General features: G+C 44.4%; 1 protein-coding gene across 4 annotated transcripts in view; it reads left to right on the plus strand.

The window, feature by feature from the left end:
- cblb (Cbl proto-oncogene B, E3 ubiquitin protein ligase) overlaps positions 1-26,901 on the plus strand; it is a 172,061-nt gene that overhangs the window by 104,644 nt on the left and 40,516 nt on the right. For 3 of the 4 annotated variants that reach the window (XM_084320300.1, XM_084320301.1, XM_084320303.1), the window contains exons 6-9: positions 15,446-15,567; positions 22,004-22,141; positions 24,569-24,656; positions 26,306-26,437. In XM_084320300.1, coding sequence (XP_084176426.1) covers positions 15,446-15,567; positions 22,004-22,141; positions 24,569-24,656; positions 26,306-26,437 — 480 coding nt within the window. The remainder of the gene's footprint in view (positions 1-15,445; positions 15,568-22,003; positions 22,142-24,568; positions 24,657-26,305; positions 26,438-26,901) is intronic. The other variant, XM_084320302.1, reaches the window with a different exon arrangement.

Raw genomic sequence — 26,901 nt, forward strand, 5'->3', positions numbered from 1 at the left:
GTAAGGACTCCAGCGTCCCTATATAACGCCTATATAACACATAGGGAAATATACATAGAACCAAAACGTTTTTTTTTTTAAAAGCTCATTCATTTGCACTATGGGAGCAAACCAGTGTGTTAAAAATACCACTTTTGAATACAGTCCCCCATTATAGCAGATGGACCTTTACAATGACTGTGATGGAGTCATAGCAAAATACATAGAACCAAAGCAAACCAGTGTGTTAAAAATAACACTTTATTACCTGGTTGAGATTTTGGATGTGTGTGTGTGGTTCTTCCTCTCAACAGATTACTGGCCCATGTGGCATCAAGATTGCGTGTGTGGTTGAATGCGTGGTGAGGTCTTCTTGAGGCAATATTTTTAATTTCATAGAACATTTGCACAGTTTGGCACGCTTAACTACACATGCATGTGTTACTTAAAATACAACTGTGTGGTCACACAAAGAGATTATTTTGGCAGGATCCAGGCTTTCTTCTGGCTCGCTGCACGGCCACGTCATCACAGTGTGGTGTTAAAGAAACAAACAACATTTAATATTGATGGACCAGCAATTCCCTGCACAGCTGTTATCAGTGCTTGACTGTTCATGAACTAACATTGAGGTATGTGTGTTAACCCTTTCACTACCACACTACCAAATGGTTAACCTTTCACTACCACACTACCAAATGGTTAACCCTTTCACTGCCACACTACCAAATGGTTAACCCTTTCACTGCCACAATACAGAAGGTTAACCGTCTGTAGTGTGGTAGTGAAAGGTTAACCGTCTGTAGTGTGGTAGTGAAAGGTTAACGATATATTAGTTATATTAGTATTGGCTGAGCTGCGTCCCGCTCTGAGCCTTATTGAGATACCCCTTATCTCCTATGATACTTACTGTATCTCCCACGAACAAATACATGCACCCCACCTGTATGGGGCCTCGCCCCCATGGTGGCACCGCCCATATAACTGTGACTCTGGTCACCAAACACTCTTCCTCGCCAAATCCCGTCCCAGGAAAAGATCCCTCAAGAGGGAACTCAGGGCCGCGCAGAGCGGGACGCTCAGCCAATACTAATATAACTAGGTTATCTACATAACCTATCGTTATATATCGTATTTTCTTCGCGTCCCGCTCTGAGCCTTATTGAGATATGGGGAAGAGCGGACGCGAGGCCCGACAAATGTACCCCCTGAGGACCCGTAAGCCCACATCAAGGGGTGCGGGGAGCCCTGTCACCCCATCCTTCCTAATGAAGGGGGGGCGCAGTCAACTCCACCTGAATGCGAAGAAGAGGGAACTAGAACCCCTTGAACACACCGTACAGGCGGAACCACGTGTGACTCAACACACTGTGGCCCATACCCATACACTCCTGCTACCCGACCAAGGACACAGACCCCTGAACCGCCTGGGAGACAGAACCCCCGGTCATGTCCATGAGGTAAAACCTTACAAAGGGGCCCGGGGAGGACCATGAAGCTGCAGCACAGATGTCCTCCACCGAGGCCCCACCCAGGAGAGCGGCAGAGGCAGCCACCCCACGAGTGGAGTGCGCCCTGATGCCCCCAGGGGGATCCTGCCCAGCCAACGTGTAGCAGAGGGTAATACCCTCGCACAACCAATGGGACAGGCGCTGCTCCGACAGTGCCTTACCAGCACAAGCCCCACCGTAACAGACAAAAAGCTGGTCGGTAACCCTGAAGTCCTGAGTACGGCTGAGGTAAATCCCCAAGCACGGACTGGACATGACAGGTGAAGGCCCGCATCTAACTCACTAGTGTGAGGAGGAGGACGAAACGCCTGAACCACAATATCCCGGGAGCGGAAGGAACTCCGGATATTCTTAGGCACGAAAGCAGGATTAGGTCGCAGAGTGACACCGCAATCGGTCCGAAAAGACAGGCACTCTGGACGTACCGAGAGAGCACAGAGCTCACCTACGCGTTTAGCGGAAGTGACAGCCAGTAGGAACGCGGTCTTGAAGGACAGCTGTCCCAACGGCGCCTGCTCGAGCGGCTCAAACGGGGCCAAGGACAACCGACCGAGGACCAATTGAAGATCCCAAGTCGGAGCCAAGGAGCATTGCACCGGCTTAACGCGTCGAGCGCCAAGCAGGAAACGCTTCACAAGAGGGTGGCTGAACAAGACATCCCCTCAAACCCCTCATGATAGGAGGATATAGCTGCTGCATATACCCTCACCGTCGAAGCCGACAGTCTATCAAGGAGAGACTGGAGGTAACTAAGGACAGCATCCAGGGGGCAGGAGACTGAGTCCCGGCCCCCCGCCTTACACCACACTTGGAACATACGTCATCTGCCCGCGTAAGCGCGACAGTGGAGGGAGCATGCGCATTCCAGATGGTAACACCATCAGGATCAAGAACCTGCGCCCCTCAACGTACCCGTCCCAACAACTGACCTAACAGATGTATGGGGAAGAATCCCTGGCGGCACGGCATCGGTCCCAGACCTGCCTGGCCATGTCCAGACGTAATCCTCACCCGTCAGGATGAGGACCGCCCCGCGACAGTACACCTGCACCCACATTCTCCCTGCCGGGGATGTGGGGAGCCCTCAGGCCGCGCAGATGGAGGACGCCCATAGCCAGCCGCCCGCCGCCTGGTGCAGACAGGGGGAGCGTACTCCTCCCTGTCTGTCGATACACGACACTGACGTCGTATCGTCCGTCCTGATCAACACCATTTGTGGACCAGAAGGACCGCTTTCAACACCAACACATTGAACGTAGCGCAGACCGGGCAGCATGGTTTGCCAGCTGCCCCCTACTGCGTTGGCCCGACGCGTCACCAGCGAGGGAGGCGTCGGTGAAAACGCGACGTGAGACAGCGCCGTAACCGTCCTAGGACGAAACCTCCCGACAGCTGGTCGGTAACCCTGAAGTCCTGAGTACGGCTGAGGTAAATCCCCAAGCACGGACTGGACATGACAGGTGAAGGCCCGCATCTAACTCACTAGTGTGAGGAGGAGGACGACACGCTCTGAGATGGATGCCCATAGCCCTCCAACCGTTGACTGGGAAGAGGAGTACTCTACATCCAGTCTACAGCAACCCCAGGCTGGTAGAGACCTGCCTGGTACGAGACCTGACGATCCACCTTGACCGCGAAGGACCAGAACGTCATCAGGGCAGAACACTCCGTAACCCCGGACGACGCAGAGGCCCCAGTGCGGCCTCCACGCACTTGGTGAAGATGCGGGGAGCCAGAGAAAACCGAACGGCAGCCTCTGGTACTCATACGCTAACCCTGCAAAGGAAGCGTAGGTAAGCCCTAGGATGGAAGATCGGGGATGCGCATACGCATCCTACAGGTCTATGGAGGAGAACCAGACCCCCACCTGACAGTGTTCAACAGGTAGGAGACGATCCAAAAAATGCTGAACCTTCCCATGGGACAGGTCCAGCCTGGGTCTTACACCCCTCCCTCCCAACTTCTCGGGCAGAAAACACCGGGAGGAGAACGCCACGACGATGGCTTGCTTCGTCCACAGAGATTGTATTTCGTTGACCAGAGCTGTCACTGCTGGAGACCCTGACAATAGGGTCTGTACCAAACCTGAAAACGGGTGGGGTTGTGTAAACACAAGTCCCCGCCACAGCGTTCTCTCCATCCACCTCGACATATGGTACTGCCGTAGTCATATGTGATGACACTCCCAACGCACCCGCCGTCACGTGGCGCAGGTCCGCCAGGAACTGTAGATAGTTGGCCCGGTCCCCCCGCTGTGCGTAGCCAACCCTGGAACCGTGCGAGGAGCGCGTTCCGTGTCGGAACACCTGACCCTGACACCACCCACGAGGCAATCGCACCCAAGGGGGAACCCCGACAGAAAGGGCCGGTCTGATACGGGGGGCTTCCGATGAAAAAAGCCCCCCCACTGTACACCCCTCCAGAACATGCTGAAGGAGTTGTTCTGCAGCCGGACATGCAAGGTGTAAGGCCCCCATGGGTTCCTACACACCGTAGCCCTGCAGTGATATTACTACCACCCCAAATCATGTGAGCTGCAACCACTTGCCAATATTTCAGGAGTGGGAGGCACCAACATGATACCTGGCCTGGCGAAGGCGAGGCCGGGGAAGCCCGCACTGTGTGCCTCAAAAGGTTTCGAGCCCCCCTGCTGACAACACTTACGTTGACAGACGTAACACCAGGCTCAACCAACACAGTTCAAGGTGTGGGAGCCGCTTGACAGCACAACATTCTCACGGACAGACCCAGGCTCAGCCATCAACTGGGTGTCAGCCCCTGTCCCCATGAGAAGCGAAAAGGGGGGGCCGCCCGCGCATCAACGAAGGCACGCGGCCCGCAGCCAAAGGAAACAATCAGAGCCCACTTCTTCCGCTGGTGTTGGGGAAGGGAGTGATCGGAGAGCGGGCTGCTCGCGGCTGGACGGTGACGGCTTGTTTGTTCAAGCCGAACCCATCCTACATGGCCGATCCCTCGGCCGCCAAGGCTGTCGGCCTTGTGGACACCTGTCGAATCAACGCCCAGGATACCTCCGGCGGGGAAAAACATGGCCGCCTGTCGAGGGCCTCGTCATCGCCGCTGACGAGGCCGTGCTCTCTCTTCTTCTGGCTGCGCGGTGTGAGGCGGTGTAGGGCCTAGGACAATACCGCCCGCGCTCCAGCAGAAGACCAAAAATCCCCTGCGGAGAGGGGAACCCTGAGCGGTTATAGCTTGCGGCTGGGTCAAAGCTAATAACGTCAACAACCTTGCGCGATGTGTCGATGTCGGCTGGCCCTCAAGGCCCCTCCACCAGACACCATTTTTTTAATAGAAAAAAAACAGCAATTCGAACACAGTTCTAATCGTTGCCAATTCCATACCGTGGCGGTACAAGCCTTAACAGCCCACCAGCCACTCGCCAGGCCGACCCACCCATGGAGTCGGCCGGGCGGGGCATTGTTTCAATATGTCAAAAACAAAGGACTGATGTTAACACGGAGCACCAGTGGTGATTGCAAACAGCAACCTCCACTGTGGTGTGCACCATGAAAAGGTTAAATGAATAAAAGAACTAAACCACAAAATATTGTAGAATGAGCAAACCCATACACACAAAGTTAAGGGGAGACGGACCAGAGCGAACTAGTCCCGCCTTCATTCAAAATATTCACAACAGGACACCAGCCCTAGTTTAGCCCATTTACCAAAAAAGGTAAACAAAGCCCCCCCCCCCGCACTACTCCCCCAGTATACCGATTGACCGTCAGTATGAATGGTTGAGAGGAGAGAAAACTGTAGCAAGACAGACCTTCTCATAGCAGAGTGACAAAACGAAACAATAGCCCACTACACAGGGCCGCCTCAGGGGGTGGGGGGCCTCACGTCTAAAAACGCACAGGGCCTCACATTTCTCCCAGGCGTCCCTGCCCTTATACTACTGCAGCCTAGCGCGAGGCGATGTGGGACCCAGAACAACAATTGCCTGCGCACAGACACGCAACATGTTTACCATGTCGGCTGGACCCATAGCCCCACTACCCGACGCCAACCCAGATGGGAACACCGTTCAACAAACCCCGCCGGAACACAAGGTAACATACCTGGCTAGGAAACCTAGCCACGGCCTACCCTGTTGTCAACCCATTTACCCGAAAAAAGGTAAATAGGACTCAGCAAAAAAAACCACAACAGCTACCGACTGACCTTCATTGATGAACCGGGCAAGAGGAGGGAGAGTGACAACATCTCACGGCGGAGACATTAGAACAGCGTAGCAATTAGCAGTAGTAATAGCATGCGGCATTAGCGATAGCATGTAGCATAGCATTAGATGTTTTAGCAGCACGCCCAAGACAGCTTGGAAACCGTTCCCTGCAGTGAACGTTCACCAAACCATCCTGCCCCCGGCGCCAACACACAACATGGTTGTGTAACAAAACAAACCAGCATTACTAACACTAATACCCATGCCTGAAGACACAGGGCCTACCTGAGTACAAGCTGGCCCGACAGCCAGTCTTGTACAGCTGAACCTCGATGTGCTGTCATCAAACGAGGAACATCAACATAGGCCCGTCGTGTCGCCGAAAACATGCGTTGAAGATGCCAGGGGCCAGCAACCTCCGGTAAGCTTTCAACATTATGACTCTGATCTTTTTCATCCTGCTAGTTAACGAATGGTGCACGCAGCCAGTACGAAAATAGAGGAAGAGTATTTGGTGACCAGAGTCACAGTTATATGGGCGGTGCCACCATGGGGGCGGGGCCCCATACAGGTGGGGTGCATGTATTTGTTTGTGGGAGATACAGTAGGTATCATAGGAGATAAGGGGTATCTCAATAAGGCTCAGAGCGGGACGCGAAGCAAATACGATATATAACCTTCTGTAGTGTGGTAGTGAAAGGTTAACCTTCTGTAGTGTGGTAGTGAAAGGTTAACCTTCTGTAGTGTGGTAGTGAAAGGTTAACCTTCTGTAGTGTGGTAGTGAAAGGTTAACATTATTTTTTTTGTATTTTATTTTTTTATTATTTTTTTTAAACAAACACATAAACAAACATGACAACACACGATAAGATATACAAGCATTAGTTGACAGTGCACATCCAATGAAATCACATTTTAGTTAATTGTCTTATATAGGATATACCCTTAATACCTGTTATCTAAAAACCTACACACATATGCTCCAGCTCGTACCCCCCCCTCCCGGACCCCCCATTGGATAATCCATCCATTTTCCCTCGCTCCTAACCAGACATTACCATTATATGCTAGCTTTTATTTTCTCCACCACTTCTAACCACAATGTTATTTTGGATTCATTGAGACCCAAAATTCTTGCTGTAGATATTTCTTGATAGATCACATCGAGATATGTAATAATCCAGACCTTTCGGCAAATTTTTTCCGGTTGGAACCATCGTGATGCTATCAGCTTTTTAGCCACTGTGATACCCGATAAAACCAATCTCTTTAGCTGTGGATGTACTGCACACTCAAAAACATCATTCAGCAGTAATACAGAGGGGTGTACAGGTTATTATTATATTATTATTATTATTAAGAGATTTGATAATTGCTGGGTCACCTCTTTCCAGAATATCTTAACTGGTGGGCAGTCCCAGTACATAAATAAACATTTATAAATGTCCCCTCGTCCCCATTTGTACATAAGGAGCATTTGGAGTCTTGTATAAGACCAATTTTTTTCAGTCTTATAGGAGTCAAGTATGTCCTGTGAATATAGTTAAGATTGATTTGTTGATGGTCCGGGTTCCTTGATGTGAGTCGAACATTTGCCGAGGCTTCTTGCCAATCAAAATCACTTTCCAGGTCTGGTATATCCCATATACCAGTAAAGGTTATCATTATGTAGTGTGGTAGTGAAAGGTTAACCGTCTGTAGTGTGGTAGTGAAAGGTTAACCTTCTGTAGTGTGGTAGTGAAAGGTTAACATTATGTAGTGTGGTAGTGAAAGGTTAACCGTCTGTAGTGTGGTAGTGAAAGGTTAACCTTCTGTAGTGTGGTAGTGAAAGGGTTAACCTTCTGTAGTGTGGTAGTGAAAGGGTTAACCTTCTGTATTGTGGCAGTGAACGGGTTAACAATTTGGTAGTGTGGCAGTGAACGGACAGTCCAAAAGGGAGAGGGCATTGATTCAGTGACGCTTTTTTCTTTTTGTTCGGTTTCGTTTTTTAGGACATTTCTGCTTTATGTGATCACAGTGGAGAATGAGAGAGAAAGAGAGAGATAAAGAGAGAGAGAGGGAGACGGAGACGGTGCAATTACATGGTTCACTGAACCACTAGGAGACCCTCCCTGGAACAGATGACCACAGCAGACCGATGTGTGTGTCAGTCGGGGGAGTCCCTTCTCGCTCAGCCTCATGCAGCTTGAGCATCTGATTCACTGGCTGGGAATCATGGATCAGAGGGCAGCCATGACTGACGGAAGACTCTGATGACTTCCTGTACGATCGTTCAATGACGTACAATGATACATTCATAAACATGTGTGTGTTATTTAGTTGCAATACTTTTAATACTCTTTTTTTGTGTTTTATTGTTCTTATTATATTATTCTTACTGAGTTCACTGCCTTTTACATGTACTTTGCATGTGACAAAATTACAGGATAAACAAAGTAGGAGGTCTGTCTGCCAAACCTGATGTAGAAGGTGAAGGTGTTATTCTTCTCCGTTTTGAGCACTTTATTATTATTGCAGTATTTCTTATTACATATTTGTAATGTATCGTGCAAGGACCCGGGAAGTGGGGGTGCGGTGGGTGCGACAGCACCCCCTGCTGGCGGGGAGTGTAACTGCAACTGCAAGGTTGTTTTGGCCTTTATTCCATTGTAATACCGAGGCTACTCAATGTCACAGAGCGGAGCGGCACTGGAGATTTACCCTATTCTTGGAATTCATTGCCAGATCCTCATAGGGGCGCTGTCTCGATAATGCAGTGTTATTAAAGCAGCGTGTAGCCGATGCATGAACCAGTTGGGATTCGAATAGACGCGGCCTGGAAGCGTCAACGCGGAACTGGAAGCGTCAACGCGGAACTGGAAAAACGTTGGTAAAAAAAATTGCGGCCTGGAATAGTTTTTGGGACGCGCAGTAAAGGAATATATCTGTCTGCGATGTTGTATGCGGGAACGAATTGCAGAGAGGGAGGACTGACTGAAGTGGAGAGTGTGTTTACTTGTGTCTCAGAAAAGAAATGTCTCAAAAACGAATATCTGATTTCTTTAATAATAATAACCTGTCTGTTGTAGTGTAAAATATTGATCTTTCAAATGAATGGAAACGCGCATGCATTTAATATGACGTTATTATTATTATTATTTATCTCCGACTCCGACCCGCACCCCCAAGTCTGACTGGCTTCCCGCGTGCCTGGTATCGTGTTGTTCCTTATCATATTTGTTTGTATGCAATTTGTCTATCTTTGTTTTTGCTGCTACAGTTCAAGTTGCCCTCTGGGATAAAAATAAAGACTGAACTGTTGCTTCTCTATAGTGATGATACACTTCTCTATAGTGATGATACACTTCTCTATAGTGATGATACACGTCTCTATAGTGATGATACATTTCTCTATAGTGATGATACACTTCTCTATAGTGATGATACACTTCTCTATAGTGATGATACACTTCTCTATAGTGATGATACACTTCTCTATAGTGATGATACACTTCTCTATAGTGATGATAAACTTCTCTATAGTGATGATACACTTATCTATAGTGATTCATTTGGGCTGATATTTTACATTTTGAGATAATCTGCATTTAATCGACATTGAGGCCAATAAACAAAACAATTCTGCAGACACATGTTGCTTTTCTCTCTGTTTGTTTGTCTGTGCTTCAGTACACCAAGCTGTCTTGGCACAGTGTTTAATGACTGACCGTAGTAGCTTCAGTACACCAAGCTGTCTTGGCACAGTGTTTAATGACTGACCGTAGTAGCTTCAGTACACCAAGCTGTCTTGGCACAGTGTTTAATGACTGACCGTAGTAGCTTCAGTACACCAAGCTGTCTTGGCACAGTGTTTAATGACTGACAGTAGTAGCTTCAGTACACCAAGCTGTCTTGGCACAGTGTTTAATGACTGACAGTAGTAGCTTCAGTACACCAAGCTCTCTTGGCACAGTGTTTAATGACTGACCGTAGTAGCTTCAGTACACCAAGCTGTCTTGGCACAGTGTTTAATGACTGACAGTAGTAGCTTCAGTACACCAAGCTCTCTTGGCACAGTGTTTAATGACTGACCGTAGTAGCTTCAGTACACCAAGCTGTCTTGGCACAGTGTTTAATGACTGACCGTAGTAGCTTCAGTACACCAAGCTGTCTTGGCACAGTGTTTAATGACTGACCGTAGTAGCTTCAGTACACCAAGCTGTCTTGGCACAGTGTTTAATGACTGACAGTAGTAGCTTCAGTACACCAAGCTGTCTTGGCACAGTGTTTAATGACTGACAGTAGTAGCTTCAGTACACCAAGCTCTCTTGGCACAGTGTTTAATGACTGACCGTAGTAGCTTCAGTACACCAAGCTGTCTTGGCACAGTGTTTAATGACTGACAGTAGTAGCTTCAGTACACCAAGCTGTCTTGGCACAGTGTTTAATGACTGACAGTAGTAGCTTCAGTACACCAAGCTGTCTTGGCACAGTGTTTAATGACTGACCGTAGTAGCTTCAGTACACCAAGCTGTCTTGGCACAGCGTTTAATGACTGACAGTAGTAGCTTCAGTACACCAAGCTGTCTTGGCACAGTGTTTAATGACTGACAGTAGTAGCTTCAGTACACCAAGCTGTCTTGGCACAGTGTTTGATGACTGACAGTAGTAGCTTCAGTACACCAAGCTGTCTTGGCACAGTGTTTAATGACTGACCGTAGTGGATTTGTGTGACAGAATCTCCGCTCCGTCACAACGTTAGTCACTTGGTAGATGATGAGATGAGTGAAACATTTTAAATAAGTGCACTGCAGAGACAGAGAGCAGATCTACTTATCTCCTTTTGTTTCTCTGTTTTCCCCACTATTATTATTATTATTATTATTATTATTATTATTATTATTATTATTATTATTATTATTATTATTATTATTATTATTATTATTATTATTATTATTATTATTATTATTGTTATTATTGTTATTGTTATTATTATTATTATTATTATTATTATTATTATTATTATTATTATTATTATTATTATTATTATTATTATTATTATTATTATTATTATCATCATCTAACAGAGACAATGCAGACAGAATATAACATTAGTGTTAAATAAATATTATTTTATGTTCGGCAAGTTTGTGTCTCATTTGTTAGTATTATTAAATTGTTGTGTTTTATCAGATGCAAAAAGAAAATTATATATATCATTATATATCAGCCAGCGGCCGCACTGTTCTCTAAATTTGGGCATCAGCATCGGCCATTGAAAAACTCAGACTCTGTCTCTCTCTGTGCTGTTACACCACTTCATCTCTCTCTCTGTGCTGTTACACCACTTCACCGGTCTCTCTCTGTGCTGTTACACCACTTCACCGGTCTCTCTCTGTGCTGTTACACCACTTCACCGGTCTCTCTCTGTGCTGTTACACCACCTCACCGGTCTCTCTCTGTGCTGTTACACCACTTCATCGGTCTCTCTCTGTGCTGTTACACCACTTCACCGGCCTCTCTCTGTGCTGTTACACCACTTCATCGGTCTCTCTCTGTGCTGTTACACCACTTCATCGGTCTCTCTCTGTGCTGTTACACCACTTCACCGGTCTCTCTCTGTGCTGTTACACCACTTCATCGGTCTCTCTCTGTGCTGTTACACCACTTCACCGGTCTCTCTCTGTGCTGTTACACCACTTCATCGGTCTCTCTCTGTGCTGTTACACCACTTCATCGGTCTCTCTCTGTGCTGTTACACCACTTCATCGGTCTCTCTCTGTGCTGTTACACCACTTCACCGGTCTCTCTCAGCTCATTTTCACAAGAAGTGGACAAGAGGTCTGGAGTGCGGAATAGGACACGAGTAACCTTTCGTTTAACCTTCTAGTTGGTTGGCTTTAGCTTTTACATCGATGGAGTTCAATTCTTGCACCACTTGGATTTGAGCGTGCAGACTTTACATTGGGAAATCTGACCAGTGTTATTCCAGGAAGCGTAATTCTCATCTAAATGAGATGTCTGATCTGACCTCGGGAGTGTGTTAGTTGCTTCCTGTTCTGTGTGCTACAGGATAATCTGATTTCCCCCTCTTGCTTTTGGCCGGTTCCTGCAATTAGGCATGCTGGAGGTGTTGAAAAAAGAATGGGCTCACAATACAAATGTCTCAGGATAGTCGCCCATGGTGCAGAGCTTGGTCCTGCGGGGGTTGGTGTTGGCAGAGCGAAGGTTACGAGTGGAGGGTTCTGGGGTGAGGAGATCTTTGAGGTAGGGGGGGGGGGGGGGGGGGGGGGCATTTCCATGAATGCACTGATGGGTCAAAAGGGATATTTTGTATTTAGTCCGGGTGGTGATGGGGAGCCAGTGAAGTAAGTGGAGGATGGGTGTGATGTGGTCGTACTTACCCACTCTCATCAGGATCCTAGCAGCGCTGTTCTGTATGTATTGGAGCCTCTGGAGGCTCTTGCTAGGAATCCCGATGAGAAGTGCGTTACAGTAATCCAGCCTGGAGGAGACAAAGGCGTGGACACGTTTTTCAGCATCTGGGAGGGTGAGTGTTGGACGGATTTTGGAAATGTTTTTGGAAAAAGGAGGTTTTGCATAGGTGTTTGATGTGGGCCTCATAGTTTAGGTGAGGGTCAATTTTCACACCCATGTTGGTGACGGTGGATGAGAGGGGAAGGTCATGGTCGGAGAAGGAGATGCTGGTTATGGGGGAAGATTGGACCTGGTGGGGGGTACCAATGAGGATGGCTTCGGTTTTGGAGCTGTTTAGTTGTAGGAAGTTTGATTTCATCCACAACTTTATCTCCTCCAGGCAGGAAGTGAGGGTGGATGATGGGGATGATGATGGCAGGGCTGCAGAGATTTCGATCAATCAGCCAGTATCACCTCTTCATCTGTTGGCTTGTGTTATCACCTCTCCATCCGCTGACTCTGCGTTGTGTTTTATCTCTCCGACGTCTCCTCATACTGGGTGTACAATCTTTGTCATTCTCCTTTAATGCAATCCGTAAACGTAATAATTCGCACCGTCAGCGTAGTACCTTTCTTGAAAAACGTTGTTTATTACATAAACAAAAGCCTCAGATGTTACCCATTTCGTATTGTCCTTGAAAACGTCTTTGGAAACTAAATCTAGTATTCTATCGTCTCTTCTGCTGTTCAGTCCAATGGTGGCTAAGGCCTTGTCGTTAGCCAAAACCCTTCTCCCGTTAGCCGAAGCTAATGATGATGTGTCATCTCCCCTCCCCCACCGGTGAGGGTGAAAGAGAGATGGACGTCTCTGATCCACGTCCGCTCGCGTCAGCTTCGTGTCTAAAAAACGAACTCATACGCGAAAGAACACTCACATTATAATAATCATCATCATCATTAATGACAGGCCCCGCCCCTCTCCTGGTTGTCATGTGACGCGCTGTCATGGTAACTGCTTTCAACCTTTAACACCCATTAGAAACGTCTGTTTCATTCATGTCAAACTCCCTCTGACCATTCTGCCTGCTGCTGTTTCTTATCAGTTGTTTATGTGCCGATGGCGACCTCGGCATGCCCTGAGCTCTAGCTCAGTCTGCTGCTAAATACAGTGATTCTCTCACCGCCTCCACCACCCTGCACATCCACCTCTCTGACCTAGCACCGTTAGATGATGTCATCTCCCCCCAATATATACATTACATACATTGAAAAACACAGATTTCCTTCAATGGGGATGGTGATGGCAGGGCTGCAGAGGGGGGTGAGTCAGTTTTAAGTTCATCAGCGTAGCAATGGAAATAGATTCAATGCTGGCTGATGACACGGCCGAGGGGGAGCAGGTAGAGGGTAAAGAGGACGGGGCCGAGGACGGATCCTTGGGGGACACCACAGGTGACAGGGAGGGTCCGGGATTTTTTCCCTCCCAAGGAGACATACTCAGTTCTGTCGGAGAGGTATGATTGGAACCAGTTGAGGGCAGAGTCAGAAAGTCAGATGGAGAGTAGACAGTTGAGGAGGATGTGATGGTCGATAGTCGATAGCCTATGTTTGTGAGGCTTCAATAGATGCACTCTAGTACGTTGAAAGAGTGACATAAGACATTCAGTGTTTTTATGTTGTGTTTTTGCCCTCGTTTGTTTGTGTTTATCAACAAAATATCTCAAAGTAATGGCCAGATTCCCATCATATTTGCTGTGAACATGCATGACTCCATAGATTCTTGTGACCCCATGACCTTTCCTCTAGTGCCACCATTAGGCCAAACGTTCACATTTCAGATGAGCCTCCTGACCCGTTAGCCATACAGTCACTGCAGTGGTATGGCTGGATTGCCATACAATTTGCTGTACATTTATTTATGATCCATAGAGGAGGAAACTTTTGATGACCCTGTGATATTTCTTTTAGCATCACCATCAAGCCAAACATTACATTTTCAAATGAGTTGTACAGTCAAAACATTTGCTATGAACATTCATGAAATATGTTTGTTGTACGACAGTGTGGTGTGAGGTAGTTATAGTAGTCCTCTTTGCATTGCTCTACGTAATACAGTATATCAGTAGGCTATATCAGGATACCTTGCTGTGCCCGTTCATCATTTCTGTCATTATTTCTGAGGGCTTAAAAGCTGCGGATACTTAGTTAGATCCATCACTCCATATCAGCAATCGCCCTTGTGTGTGTGTGTGTGTGTGTGTGTGTGTGTGTGTGTGTGTGTGTGTGTGTGTGTGTGTGTGTGTGCGTGTGTGTGTGTGTGTGTGTGTGTGTGTGTGTGTGTGTGTGTGTGTGTGTGTGTGTGTGTGTGTGTGTGTTAGAGCTGTGAATCTTCACTGGCCTCACGATTCAATTTGAATCTACGATGCATCTCGATGCAGCTCAATAATATATTACATCCTCAATTTTATAATCTATATAGCTGCACATTAGGGATGCTCGATATTGGCTTTTTTACCGATATACCGATATTGTCCAACTCTTAATTTCCGATACCGATATCAACCGATACCGATATATGCAGGGTTTCCCCCCCCCCAAATACATATTACAATTACATATCTCTTGTTGTGGAATTAACACAACATTATGCATACTTTTGACAATAAATAAAATCAGAATTTGTTCTTACTTGCTTGCCTGGGTAAATAAAGGTTATAGAAATGTATATAAAATGTATATGACAACCGATACCGATATTTTCCGACATCACATTTAATGCCGATATCGGCCGATAATATCGGTAGGCCGATAATATCGGACATCCCTACTGCACATGGCTACTTTTTCATCTATTAACACAAGCATTCAGATAAATTAACTTTTATTTAGAAAGTTCTTAAATGAGAATGTCAAAATAAATGTCTTTACTAGTGTTGCATGATACAGATACTAGAAAGGTATCTCAATACCCAGGGCCAGCTGTTAAAAATGGTTCAATACTCCATTTGATTAGTATCAATACTTTTAGAATAGCCTGATGCTGTATTTTCTATGAGTTGAGTGGATGCATGACCAGAGCACTAGCCTTAATAATAATAATAATAATACTATATTTGATTTGTAGGGCGCTTTATAGTTGTGGAGCAAATCTCAAGCGCTACATTGTAAAAGAACATAAAATCTAGCAAGAGAGTAAAAAAATATATATATAATAATAATCGATTATGTTCTGCCACTGCATCGATGCAGAATCGCCCACGTCCGCATTGCGATGCATAGAATTGAGACATTTCCACACCCCTAGTGTGTGTGTGTGTGTCCGTGTGTGTGTCCGTGTGTGTCCTAACATCTGTTCCCTTTGTCTCTGCCCATCCAGCCGTGGGGGTCCATTCTAAGGAACTGGAACTTCCTGGCGGTGACTCACCCAGGATACATGGCCTTCCTCACCTACGACGAGGTCAAAGCCAGACTGCACAAGTACATCAACAAGCCTGGCAGGTAGGAGTGAGTGAGTGAGTGAGTGAGTGAGTGAGTGAGTGAGTGAGTGAGTGAGTGAGTGAGTGAGTGAGTGAGTGAGTGAGTGAGTGAGTGAGTGAGTGAGTGAGTGAGTGAGTGAGTGAGTGAGTGAGTGAGTGAGTGAGTGAGTGAGTGAGTGAGTGAGTGAGTGAGTGAGTGAGTGAGTGAGTGAGTGAGTGAGTGAGTGAGTGAGTGAGTGAGTGAGTGAGTGAGTGAGTGAGTGAGTGAGTGAGTGAGTGAGTGAGTGAGTGAGTGAGTGAGTGAGTGAGTGAGTGATCATGTCTGCAAAATGAGAATAACTTAAAAAACACTATTGAATGAACACCTAATGAACACTGTTATAAGGGTTGAAAGACTATCTATCAATAAGCTGTTATGAAACTCATATTCAGGTGTGAATCTTAAACCAGGGTTCAAGTGAAGTGTGAACAAAACCAACTAATGTTGGTGTGATGGGATGGTGCCATGCCTCCTCCAACTTGCTTTTCCGAGGAAAGCAACAGTTGTGATTGGAGGATCAAGAAAAGAGGGTGGGGTTTGAGATAGGTCCATTTCCGGTCAATTTTCCAGTCTCACATAGCGTGTTGCTATGGCAGCAAAGATAATGACAGGGCAATCAGGTTTGTGTATGTGTGGAGTGTACATGGCATGTGCACCAATATATCAGAGGTGTCATGATTAATCGACTGAATCAAATCATTTGGTTACAAAAAAGAATCAATATAAAATGACTGCATCTGTGTTTCTAAATGTTTCATTGGTGGCAGGAAAATGTCCCAATGCATCTAGGCTGAGGGAAATACTAAAGACGAATCATTTGATTCAGAAGCACTAAGTTTGAGGGGGGGGGGGGGTAAAGATTTATCAGATGAATCGATAAAATAATAGTTAGATTAATCGATTACTTAAATAACTGCTAGTAGCAGCTCTACAATATATGTTTATTAAAGGATCCCCATATAAAGTACTTGCTCTTCACTCAACCAATGTGAACGCCACCACGGTCACAACAGACAGAGGGAGGAGAGGAGGACATGTGAGAGTTTGCTGAGACACACAGCTGTGTGTGTGGGAGGGCAGTCATCTGGGATGAGTTTCTACACGTTCCTACTTCAACCAACTCATAAACAGACACAAACACACACTCCTAGAACTGTCCCAATGCTGAGCGAAGGGTAGAGATGCCGTGACGGCATATAAAGTCAGTGGGAAGAAGCGAACAAAGTAGGACAGACCTGGTGACATTCTAGGCGGCACAGAAATGGCTTGGGTTGGAAGTAGGCACGTCTTCACAAATGATATGAAATAGACTGCTATGGATGCTCTGTATTGAGTAGGTTACCTGTAGACATTTTCCCATTTTAGCATGTCTTCTCATAAGCTTTGCTAGTTATTATCAGCTGTCAAACTGACACGAGTAAGCCATGTGAGGGAATTGAACCCGATCAATGAGTGTAGATAGTCAAAGATAGACTTGATAAACACAGGTTTATTACAGAGAGTTATGGCGAGATGACCCAACGGTGACAATGGCCTCTTGTGCCCAGGTGAGCCCCTGAATCCAGTGAGACGTCAGTCTTTATAGTGTGAGAGCTGGGTGTTCTGGGTAGAGTGGCCCGGGGGCGGGTGAGTTGGGGGGAGGAGGGGGTAGACAATGACATGGGGGGGGCGACATGGTTTAGGTTAGGGGGGGTATAGACGGAACTTGAGGACTATGCTGTCTATGGTAGGTGTGTGGGGGAGGGGGAGGTACAATTATTCTACAGCCAAGACAACATTTCTCTTCGCCGTGTGTCTGAACTTACTTTTCCGGATATTAGGATAGCTCCTCTACCTATGTGATATCCGAATGGAGAGAAAGAGACTTTCAATAATAATAATAATAATAATAATAATAATAATAATAATAATAATAATAATGATTATTTTATAGCATTTTGGTACTTTGAATTAGCCTATAGGCCACAAAGGAAACACTAGTTACGAAGTAGCTAGTGCATAGTTTAATCTGTATTTCATCAATTTCAAACTATTGACAGTCAGGTAGACTAAACACATACATAACGCTACATATGACTGTACTTATCACCAGTGATAGTCGTGCTGTAGAAATACCTACACAGTGAGTATTTGTAAGGTAAATGTATTTGAGTAATTAATCACATATGTACCTCTTAAACTGTAAATATCACTTTTTATGTCTACCTGTTAATCGTTTTCAATAGATTCCAGATGAACCTGTGCAGGCTCTGCTCTAAGTAACTAATACTAGTAACTAGCATGTCCTTTGCAGCCTGTTTAAAGTGTTACTTACTACATGTTAACAAACAATGGTGGAATGAACTTCCCACAACAGTTAGGACAGCCGAAACCCCACCAATCAACCAGTCGACTAAAAACACACTTCTTCAATCAATATCTGAAATGAAGAAAAGAAAAAAAAACACTAACCTTCTTACTGTCTTATACTATCATGCACTCTTCCTACTGTACTCATATGTCTTCTTTACTACTATGCACTCAACACTGCAGCACCCAAGTTTAGTTACTCAGCTGATAGAGTTGTGCCCTTCCTGCTGACTTGTCGTACAGAACTTGTAAGTCGCTTTGGATAAAAGCGTCAGCTAAATGACTAAATGTAAACAAAGGTACAAAGTGTTACTAAACAAAAAACAAAACAGTGCAACGTTGTAACAAATGATCAGCTATAATAATACAGGGAATGATAGTAACCAATGAATCAATAGCCAGAGGATAGCGCATGCAATTACTGAAGTGTTTCATTGTCATTTATATAATAATAATAATAATAATAATAATAATAATAATAATAATAATAATAATAATAATAATAATAATAATAATAATAATAATAATAATAAAATAATAATAATAATAATAATACAACTGAATTTGTATAGCACCTTTCATACAGAAACTGCTGCTCAAAGTGCTTCACAACAGAAAAAAGACAGGCATAAAATGAGCACATAAACAGACATATATTTTATTTTATATGTGCAGACATATAAAATCACAGTTTTTTACATTAGGATCTAACATCCCAACCACCTTGTTTATGGTTTGATTCAGTTTTAAAAATAGACAATAATAAAAAGAGTAAAATAGTGCAATCATGCAATAAGTAGTAGAATAGAATAGACATGAAAGGCCATATAAAATCAGTTTATTTACAGTGCAATAAAATAGTTCTGGATTACTGTTTAACAGTTTAAAGTCGTCTTTACCTTCTCTGTTTGATATCCACAGTTTAAAACCTGACAGTCTTCCCTCCTGTTTGATACCCACTTTAACCCTTCAAACCTCCCACTCAGGGCAAACCTCTCTCTCAGGGTGCAGTTCCCTCTCTCAGGGCGCAGTTCTAGGCCTGGGTCCTACACAGTTTTAAAGCCTGACAGTCTTTCTTGTAGGTAGACTCTTGGTCCTCAGATAAACAGTATCTATTATCCCCATGCATATTAATGGCACCAAGGCTGCTCTGCTTCATGAAACATTAAAAAGCCTTTACGTCATGGCTGCTTCATCTTAGAACAGCTTCGGCTGACATCCCTTACATCCCTTACTGCTACTTATCACCACCACCCCTGAAGCAGACTGTCTTGCCATGCTAGCGTCTCTCCTCAGACGAAGCCCCCTGTGGGTTTGTGTGTTTGTGTTTGTGTGTGTGTGTGTGTGTGTGTGTGTGTGTGTGTGTGTGTGTGTGTGTGTGTGTGTGTGTGTGTGTGTGTGTGTGTGTGTGTGGTGTGTGTGTGTGTGTGTGTGTGTGTGTGTGTGTGTGTGTGTGTGTGTGTGTGTGTGTGTGTGTGTGTGTGTGTGTGTGTGTGTGTGTGTGTGTGTGTGTGTGTTGGGGTCATACTGTGGTCACGGCTGCCTCTCAGCCCGGCGCTGGATGGTTGTAGATACTGCATTTGTCCTCCTCCTTCTCTTCCTCTTCTTCTCGATTTCACATTGAAATGACTCTGCTGAGCTGTTTGATTTGATTATTTATTTATTTATGTATTATCGCCTGCTAACTGAGTAATCCCACTGTGATAACAACAACAACAAGGCAGACATGAAAGAGGCTCCAGTGTTTGTAGCAGGATGGTTTTATATCGAAGGTAAATACATTTATATTTCACTGTAATAAATAAATACAAATATGATTGTATTGGCTCATGTCCTAAATACTCGAATAGAGACGAATGGTAATTATTCATTCCGTCATTGCGTTCCTCCTGTCCTCATGTGGGTGGTGTTCCTCACATCTGGGCTGTGTCTATATTCACAACCCAGCTTGCTGACTCATATCTGGGCAGCAGGTAATGTCATACAGTTTCTCAGCAGTTTGCTCATTATCTGCTCAAACTGGCAACATGCACTCACACACCGAGCACGGCCACTTGATTGTTGTAATATTGTACATAGAAAAGATGTAAGAAACACAAAAAGGGAACTCACCCTGGGCTTTGTAAACTAAAAGAGAATAAAGTGAAAGAGGAAAGAGAACAAAAAGTCTAATATGACTTGTATAGCTCCATCTGTAGTTAATCCTTTCACTACCACACTACCCCTTTCACTGCGACAATACAGCAGGTTAACCCTTTCACTGTCACACGACAAATTGTTAACCCTTTCACAACCACACGACAGAAGGTTAACCCTTTCACTACCACACTACAGACGGTTAACCTTCTGTAGTGTGTTAGTGAAAGGGTTAACCTTCTGTAGTGTGGTAGTGGAAGGGTTAAAACCTTTTACTTCTGTGTTCTTCTTCTCTGGTTCTACTTGTATTGGATCGAGCTGCTGCAGAGAAGTAGACGGCCGTTTCCATGGTAACGCATTTGATGAAAATTCATCAGAAGAAGATGATTGCAGAAGTGAGCCTTTTAAGTACAGATGGAGTTAGATACTATAGAGCTAGATCTGGAGCTAGATATATACTTTGTTGATCCCCTTGGGGATATACCGGAATTCCGAATTTCCCCAAGCGGATCAATAAAGTATCTATTATCTGTCTATTATCTATCTATAAAAGTTGCCGTTTACAAAGTTGTGGTGAGTTTTCTTGTTTGTCTTTCTTCCCAGACTATGTATGATATTACAACAATCAAGTGGCTGTGCATGTTGCGAGTTTGAGCAGATATGAGCAAACTGCTGAGTGCATAGAGAAACTGTATGACATTATCTGCAAGCTGGGACGCTGTTGCAGCAAGGCTGTGCAGTTTAATTATGAGGCTATTTGAAGAACCTGTTGGTAGTAATTCCATAAATTATCCTTAAAAAGTCACGTGTTGTTTAGGTAGGGATGGGTACCGAATCCGGTACTTTTAAGGGTATCGACCGAATCACGTCGGTACTACCGAGTACCGATTCACGTGAGATCCACCGGTGCCACATTTCTTCTTCTTCTTCATTCGTGTATCATCAGATGGCCAACTCCGTGTCCACTTTGGGAACCACTGGACTAAAGTACAGAAAAAAGGTACCGCTGGGTACCGATATCGATTAACAGGTACCGGTATCGATTCAAATGTGAACGGTACCCAACCCTATGTTTAGGTGATGTCAAATACCCAGACAAGTTTGACTTTTAAAATTGTCATAAGGCAAAAGATACGAACACCTTCCTCTTATTTTGTCTATGGTTGCTTAATGACTTTATTATATAACCTAGGTTTGTATTATGTCTGCAGGCAATAATGTCAGCTCAACCGCTTGGAGACTACAAAGGCCAATCTCTAGTGCTGTCAATGTTCCCCATCGCTTGATGTGTCTTTCATTCTGGACTGCATTTCTAAATTCAAAATGGATTGTCTGCATCTGGGCTCTTTTGATATAACATCTCCACCACCCACAACAAACACACATACGCACTCACACACACACACACACACGCACACACACACACGCACACGCACACACGCACACGCACACGCACACACGATGTATAGCGAGAAAGGCTGTGACTGAAGTGTGTGTGTGTGTGTGTGTGTGTGTGTGTGTGTGTGTGTGTGTGTGTGTGTGTGTGTGTGTGTGTGTGTGTGTGTGTGTGCATGCGTGTGACTGAGTGAACATATGGGTGTTAATGCAATCATCATGAGGCCTGTGGATCGTTGTCCTTATGTCTTCAATCAAGCCAAACAGAGGGGGCTATTTATTCACTGGCGCCATATACAACTGGGGTGGAATGGATTTCACATTACACTGTGACTTCTTTTGGAGAGGTATTCAAACTGTCGAAGGATCCATGTACTGTGTTATCAGTGAGCGTGTGCAGGATACACTTCAATTGAATGATTGATTGAGGAAAAGCCGTGGCGTTTTATTACGTTTTGGTTTCATGACTTGTATCTTGTTATTTGTTGTGTTCCTGTTCCTGTCCCCCCCCCCCCCCCCCCCCCCGCCCCATCAAAAGTTACATATTTCGATTGAGCTGCACGCGATTGGGCCAGTGGGCCATAGGCTATGTGACGACTGACGGCAACATCCTGCAGACCATCCCCCACAACAAACCCCTGTTCCAGGCTCTCATCGACGGCTACCGGGAGATGTTGTACGTAATCTACACAACACACAAACACACACACACACACACACACATACACACTCCTTCCATTGATTGTTATTAGTGGTGGGACTCGATACAAAATTGTAATCGAATTAATTCGAGACTTTATAGTTAATTAATCAAAATTAATCACATTTTAATCAATATTTGATGCGAAAAGCAACATGTTTCAATTCAAATGAATTTTGGTACATGAGTGAATCAATGAATATAAATTATACATACGTTTAAGCAGCAAAATCCTGTATTAGCTACTACACAGACCAACAGATCAATGACATTTTTAACAAAGTGCAGCAATTTTAGGAATAATATATATATAGCGCAAAGGACCTTTTGTAAACTCAAGCACTTTCGAGGTAAAAGTAAAACACAGTACGTTCAAGTACATTCTAGAACAGTTGACCATTGAAAAAAAAAATTAAACTCTTGATTGATCTCAATTTCTCTTATTTTATTTTTTTATGAACAAACCAAAGTAATTTGCGATTTATTATACTTTATACTTATAGCACATGCATGAGTCTGGTCTCCTTTGAAAGGTAACATTCTTACACAATAAAGAAAAATCATCATGCGATTACGGTAAATGCATACATTTCTTTTTACTTTGAATTCTTTCTGTAGTTAATTAATCGAAATTAATGCGATAAAGTCCAAGCCCTAATTGTTATACTAATCTTTGTGCTGTGTTGAACCTGAGACCAACACCATATAGTTAACATGGTGGGGTCAGTCATGTCTGATCTGTACTGTACTGTAAATTTTTCGACCCTGCGGCTTATATAACGGTGCGGCTAATCTATGGATTTTTACAGCTACACAGCACAGTACATGTTCTGTAGCTACTATTGCACTAAATGGTAACACTTGAATACGTTATGCAAATATGCAACTTGTTTGTTGAAATGTTAATAAATGGGAGCTTCCTCAAACAGCCATCTCTTTCCCGACAATCCCCTCTGTGCACGAACCCTTACATATGGTAATTAAACATTAAAACACCTGCGGCTTATAGTCCAGTGCGGCTTATATATGTACACATCATTCAATTTAGCTGCTGTGGCTTATATTCAGGTGCGCCTTATAGTCCGAAAATTACGGTAGTTAGTTAACATGGTGGAGTCAGTCATATCTGATTTGCCTAGAATCTCTATATTATTTTTATTTGCAGCCAAAAGCGCTGTGTGTCTGAAAATGGAATCCCATTTTGCACAATTTTTTTATTAGCCGGTTCCTAGATGAAACATCACGCTTCTCTTTCAACCTGATAAGAGGACGTCTTTCTGCCTCATTCCCAGGCCTGCCTATAGTTGTTATTTTTACATCAGGGAAAATGTCTTAGAAATTGTAATTCCAAAGTAATATAGTCTACTCTGTTATTATTTTCCTCCTTTTTATGGAGAGAAAAACCAATGCCTTTGGTCGCCGGGAGACCCTCTTCTCAGGAGGCGGGGCCCGCACGCTGTGCATGGTCTATGTATCTAATATATAGCGGGCTGTCTCTGCTTATCTCTTTGATGAGGCCATCTACTTCCATCACAACTGACAGCTGTTATCTGATGGCTTCCCAGGCACATCAAACACACTTCCTCCTCTTTAGTGCTCCCCTCCTCCTCCTCCTCCTCCTCTCTTTCCCTAGCCATCAGTCAGAATGAGGCAGAGTGAAGGCTGATCAAGGGCTGCTGTTCCCTCTACATTGTCTCGGAGGCGTGCTTTAGACTGGGGGGAGGGGATGCTATTTGAGGCACCTCTGTTTTTGATCTAGCTGGGAGACCCCTGTTGGGAGGTAGTTGGTTTCCCGGTCAGCCACTTTGTCGACTGTCATTGTTCTTTGTTTATACACAAACTTTTAAACACTTATTTTGGATGATATATAGACTGAGAGCGTAAAAACAAACAAACAAAAGTCAGTCAACACTTTTGTGATTATGAATGTTGATCAAATGTTTCATACTCAATTAATCTGAGATCGTATTACCACTAAAAACATGCACCCCTGTTTTGTTGTGGATTCTTGATAGGAATAATAATAAAGTAAATATTTTCCATCGAACTGTTAGACATGCAAACATTTGCATAACAATTAGTGTACAAAACATATTTACTATACATGTAATCCTTATAATTATTGTATGTTATGTCATCATAAATCAAAACTAAATAATTGTGAGGCACCGTGAACCAAACGTAAGCCTTCTTTGTTTGTGAACAAAGCTGCGGGCCCTGTCATTGTGAACAACCGCAGTGAAACTGCAACTTCTCAGGCAGATATCTAGCTTCAAGCAGTGTTCCAGGGACCCAATTCTGACTGTTTGTATATTCAGTTATGAAAACACACTATATCCTTTTTTTGTGTTTAAGATTTTACGTAAAGTTTTCCTTAAACGTTTGCGTTTCCTTTATCCACAGCTATCTGTTTCCTGATGGTCGCAGCTACAATCCTGACCTCACCGGCTTGTGTGAACCCACTCCTCACGATCACATCAAAGTCACACAGGTGTGTTTGTGTGGTTGGTTATACTATATCTGTATGAGTGAGTGAGTGAGTGAGTGAGTGAGTGAGTGAGTGAGTGAGTGAGTGAGTGAGTGAGTGAGTGAGTGAGTGAGTGAGTGAGTGAGTGAGTGAGTGAGTGAGTGAGTTAGCGAGCGGGTGTCTGTGTGTGTTTACATTATTGGCATATGGGTGTATTAATTAGGGGGGCAGAGATAATTTTATAGATCACAACATTTGTGAGGGTTATCACAAAGACTTAAGCTTCCTATGTTGTATTTTCCCCCATGACCGCATGAATAATTCATTCACAAGGCCTGCTTGACTGGTAAACTGCAGAAACGTAGGATATAGAGCCCAAAGTGTGACATCGAAACTATACTAGTATGTTCTTAAATACTTCTCTGTATTTGTGGTCATTATAAATAATATCAAGATGTTCTTGTTTTAAATGACAAGCCATGGTGAATACTCGAAAATATCTTCTTCACTTCACTGTGTGCGCACAGTGCCTTTGAAGTTTTATATCGCATCGTGTAACAGTTTATGAGCAAAGCGTTACCATAGTGACCTACAGGCTACAGTATTCAAAGGGGTCACATATTTCACTTGTTCATAAACATTCTCCTGATCTATCACCTCTAATCTGAAATATTGTCTTTTCTGACTGCTTCCGAAATAAAAATGACTATTGTTGTCATTATGGTTGCGAAGCTACAGCGATCAATGTGTTGTTAGTGTGTCTGTCAAATATATTAATAGTTTGGGTCGTCATTATTACTGCAGGATATAAACAAGTTAGCTGTGGTTATCTATCTCATGCCTTAGCCTACCGGTACAGACAGACAGACAGACAGACAGACAGACAGACAGACAGACAGAGACAGACAGACAGACAGACAGACAGACAGACAGACAGACAGACAGACAGACAGACAGACAGACAGACAGACAGACAGACAGACAGACAGACAGACAGACAGACAGACAGACAGACAGACAGACAGACAGACAGACAGACACACACACACACACACACACACACACACACACACACACACACACACACACACACACACAAAGTGTCAGCGCAAGGTTTGACGTAAATCATCCTTCCTGTCACTCTATGTCACGCATGCCTTCCTTCTATGCGTGTGGGTCGACCTCTTTCCTCAGAAAATAGTAGCCTGGGCCACATTTTATTGTATGGATAAATTATTACAACTCACTCACATAATTAGCCTTTTGACAGCTACTAATCACACAGGCACACAACCTATTTGAATGAAATGAAACTTCCACAACATGAAGAATGGTTTCACCTACGTTTAGACATTGAATAGTACTATTATTGCTCAATTATATCCATGAGTTCAATCAAACAGGCCAAAATATCCCAAAACAAATGAATTCACAATTCATTTGGATGGTGGGCATGATGGGAAAAAAACATCCCACTTGAGAAAACTGCATAAAATAACTCTTATTCCTGAAATAAGACTTTCTGAACTACCTCATAGACATAAGTTCGTCTGTTTTAAATCGTGTCAAAAATGTGACCCCGATGTCACACTTCAGCCTCTTACTAACAGAACGACCCACAGATACAGTACGTTGTGGCCTGATGACTAACACAAGCTGTTCCTCCCCAACAGGAGCAGTATGAGCTGTACTGTGAGATGGGCTCCACCTTCCAGCTGTGTAAGATCTGTGCTGAGAACGACAAGGATGTGAAGATCGAGCCCTGCGGTCACCTGATGTGCACTTCCTGTCTCACTGCCTGGCAGGTACGGGAACAACACAGTAGCTGGGGACACACTTGACCCCCCCCCCCCTTCTGCCAGTAAACTGCCATCAAAAAAACATGTTTGTCACTGTTGGTGTGATGAGTCATTCCTCCATCTCAATGTGTCAGAAACCAAAGACATGAATGTTGATTTCAGAAAGTGACACCATTAAGCCTGCTGCCTGTTATAAAGGGTGCTGACATTGACCTTGGGAATAGCTACACATATTTGGGTATTTTTCTTGATCAATCAAATCCCATGTTGACGCTGCCTCCAACAAAGCCTTTTTTGTCTCCTGAGAAAACGTTTCTACTCGTAGGGGTGTAAAGGTACACGTATCCGTACCGAAGCGAACCGTTTCAGTGTGTAACGTACCGTACCGAACGGCTGTGTAGTGTACCGAACGAATACAACGGTATGTTAACCACTAACGACCGCCCACCGGGGGCTGTATTTTTCGAATA

Source organism: Notolepis coatsorum, assembly GCF_963971535.1.
Source record: "Notolepis coatsorum genome assembly, chromosome: 8".
Taxonomy (NCBI): Eukaryota; Metazoa; Chordata; class Actinopteri; order Aulopiformes; family Paralepididae; genus Notolepis; species Notolepis coatsorum.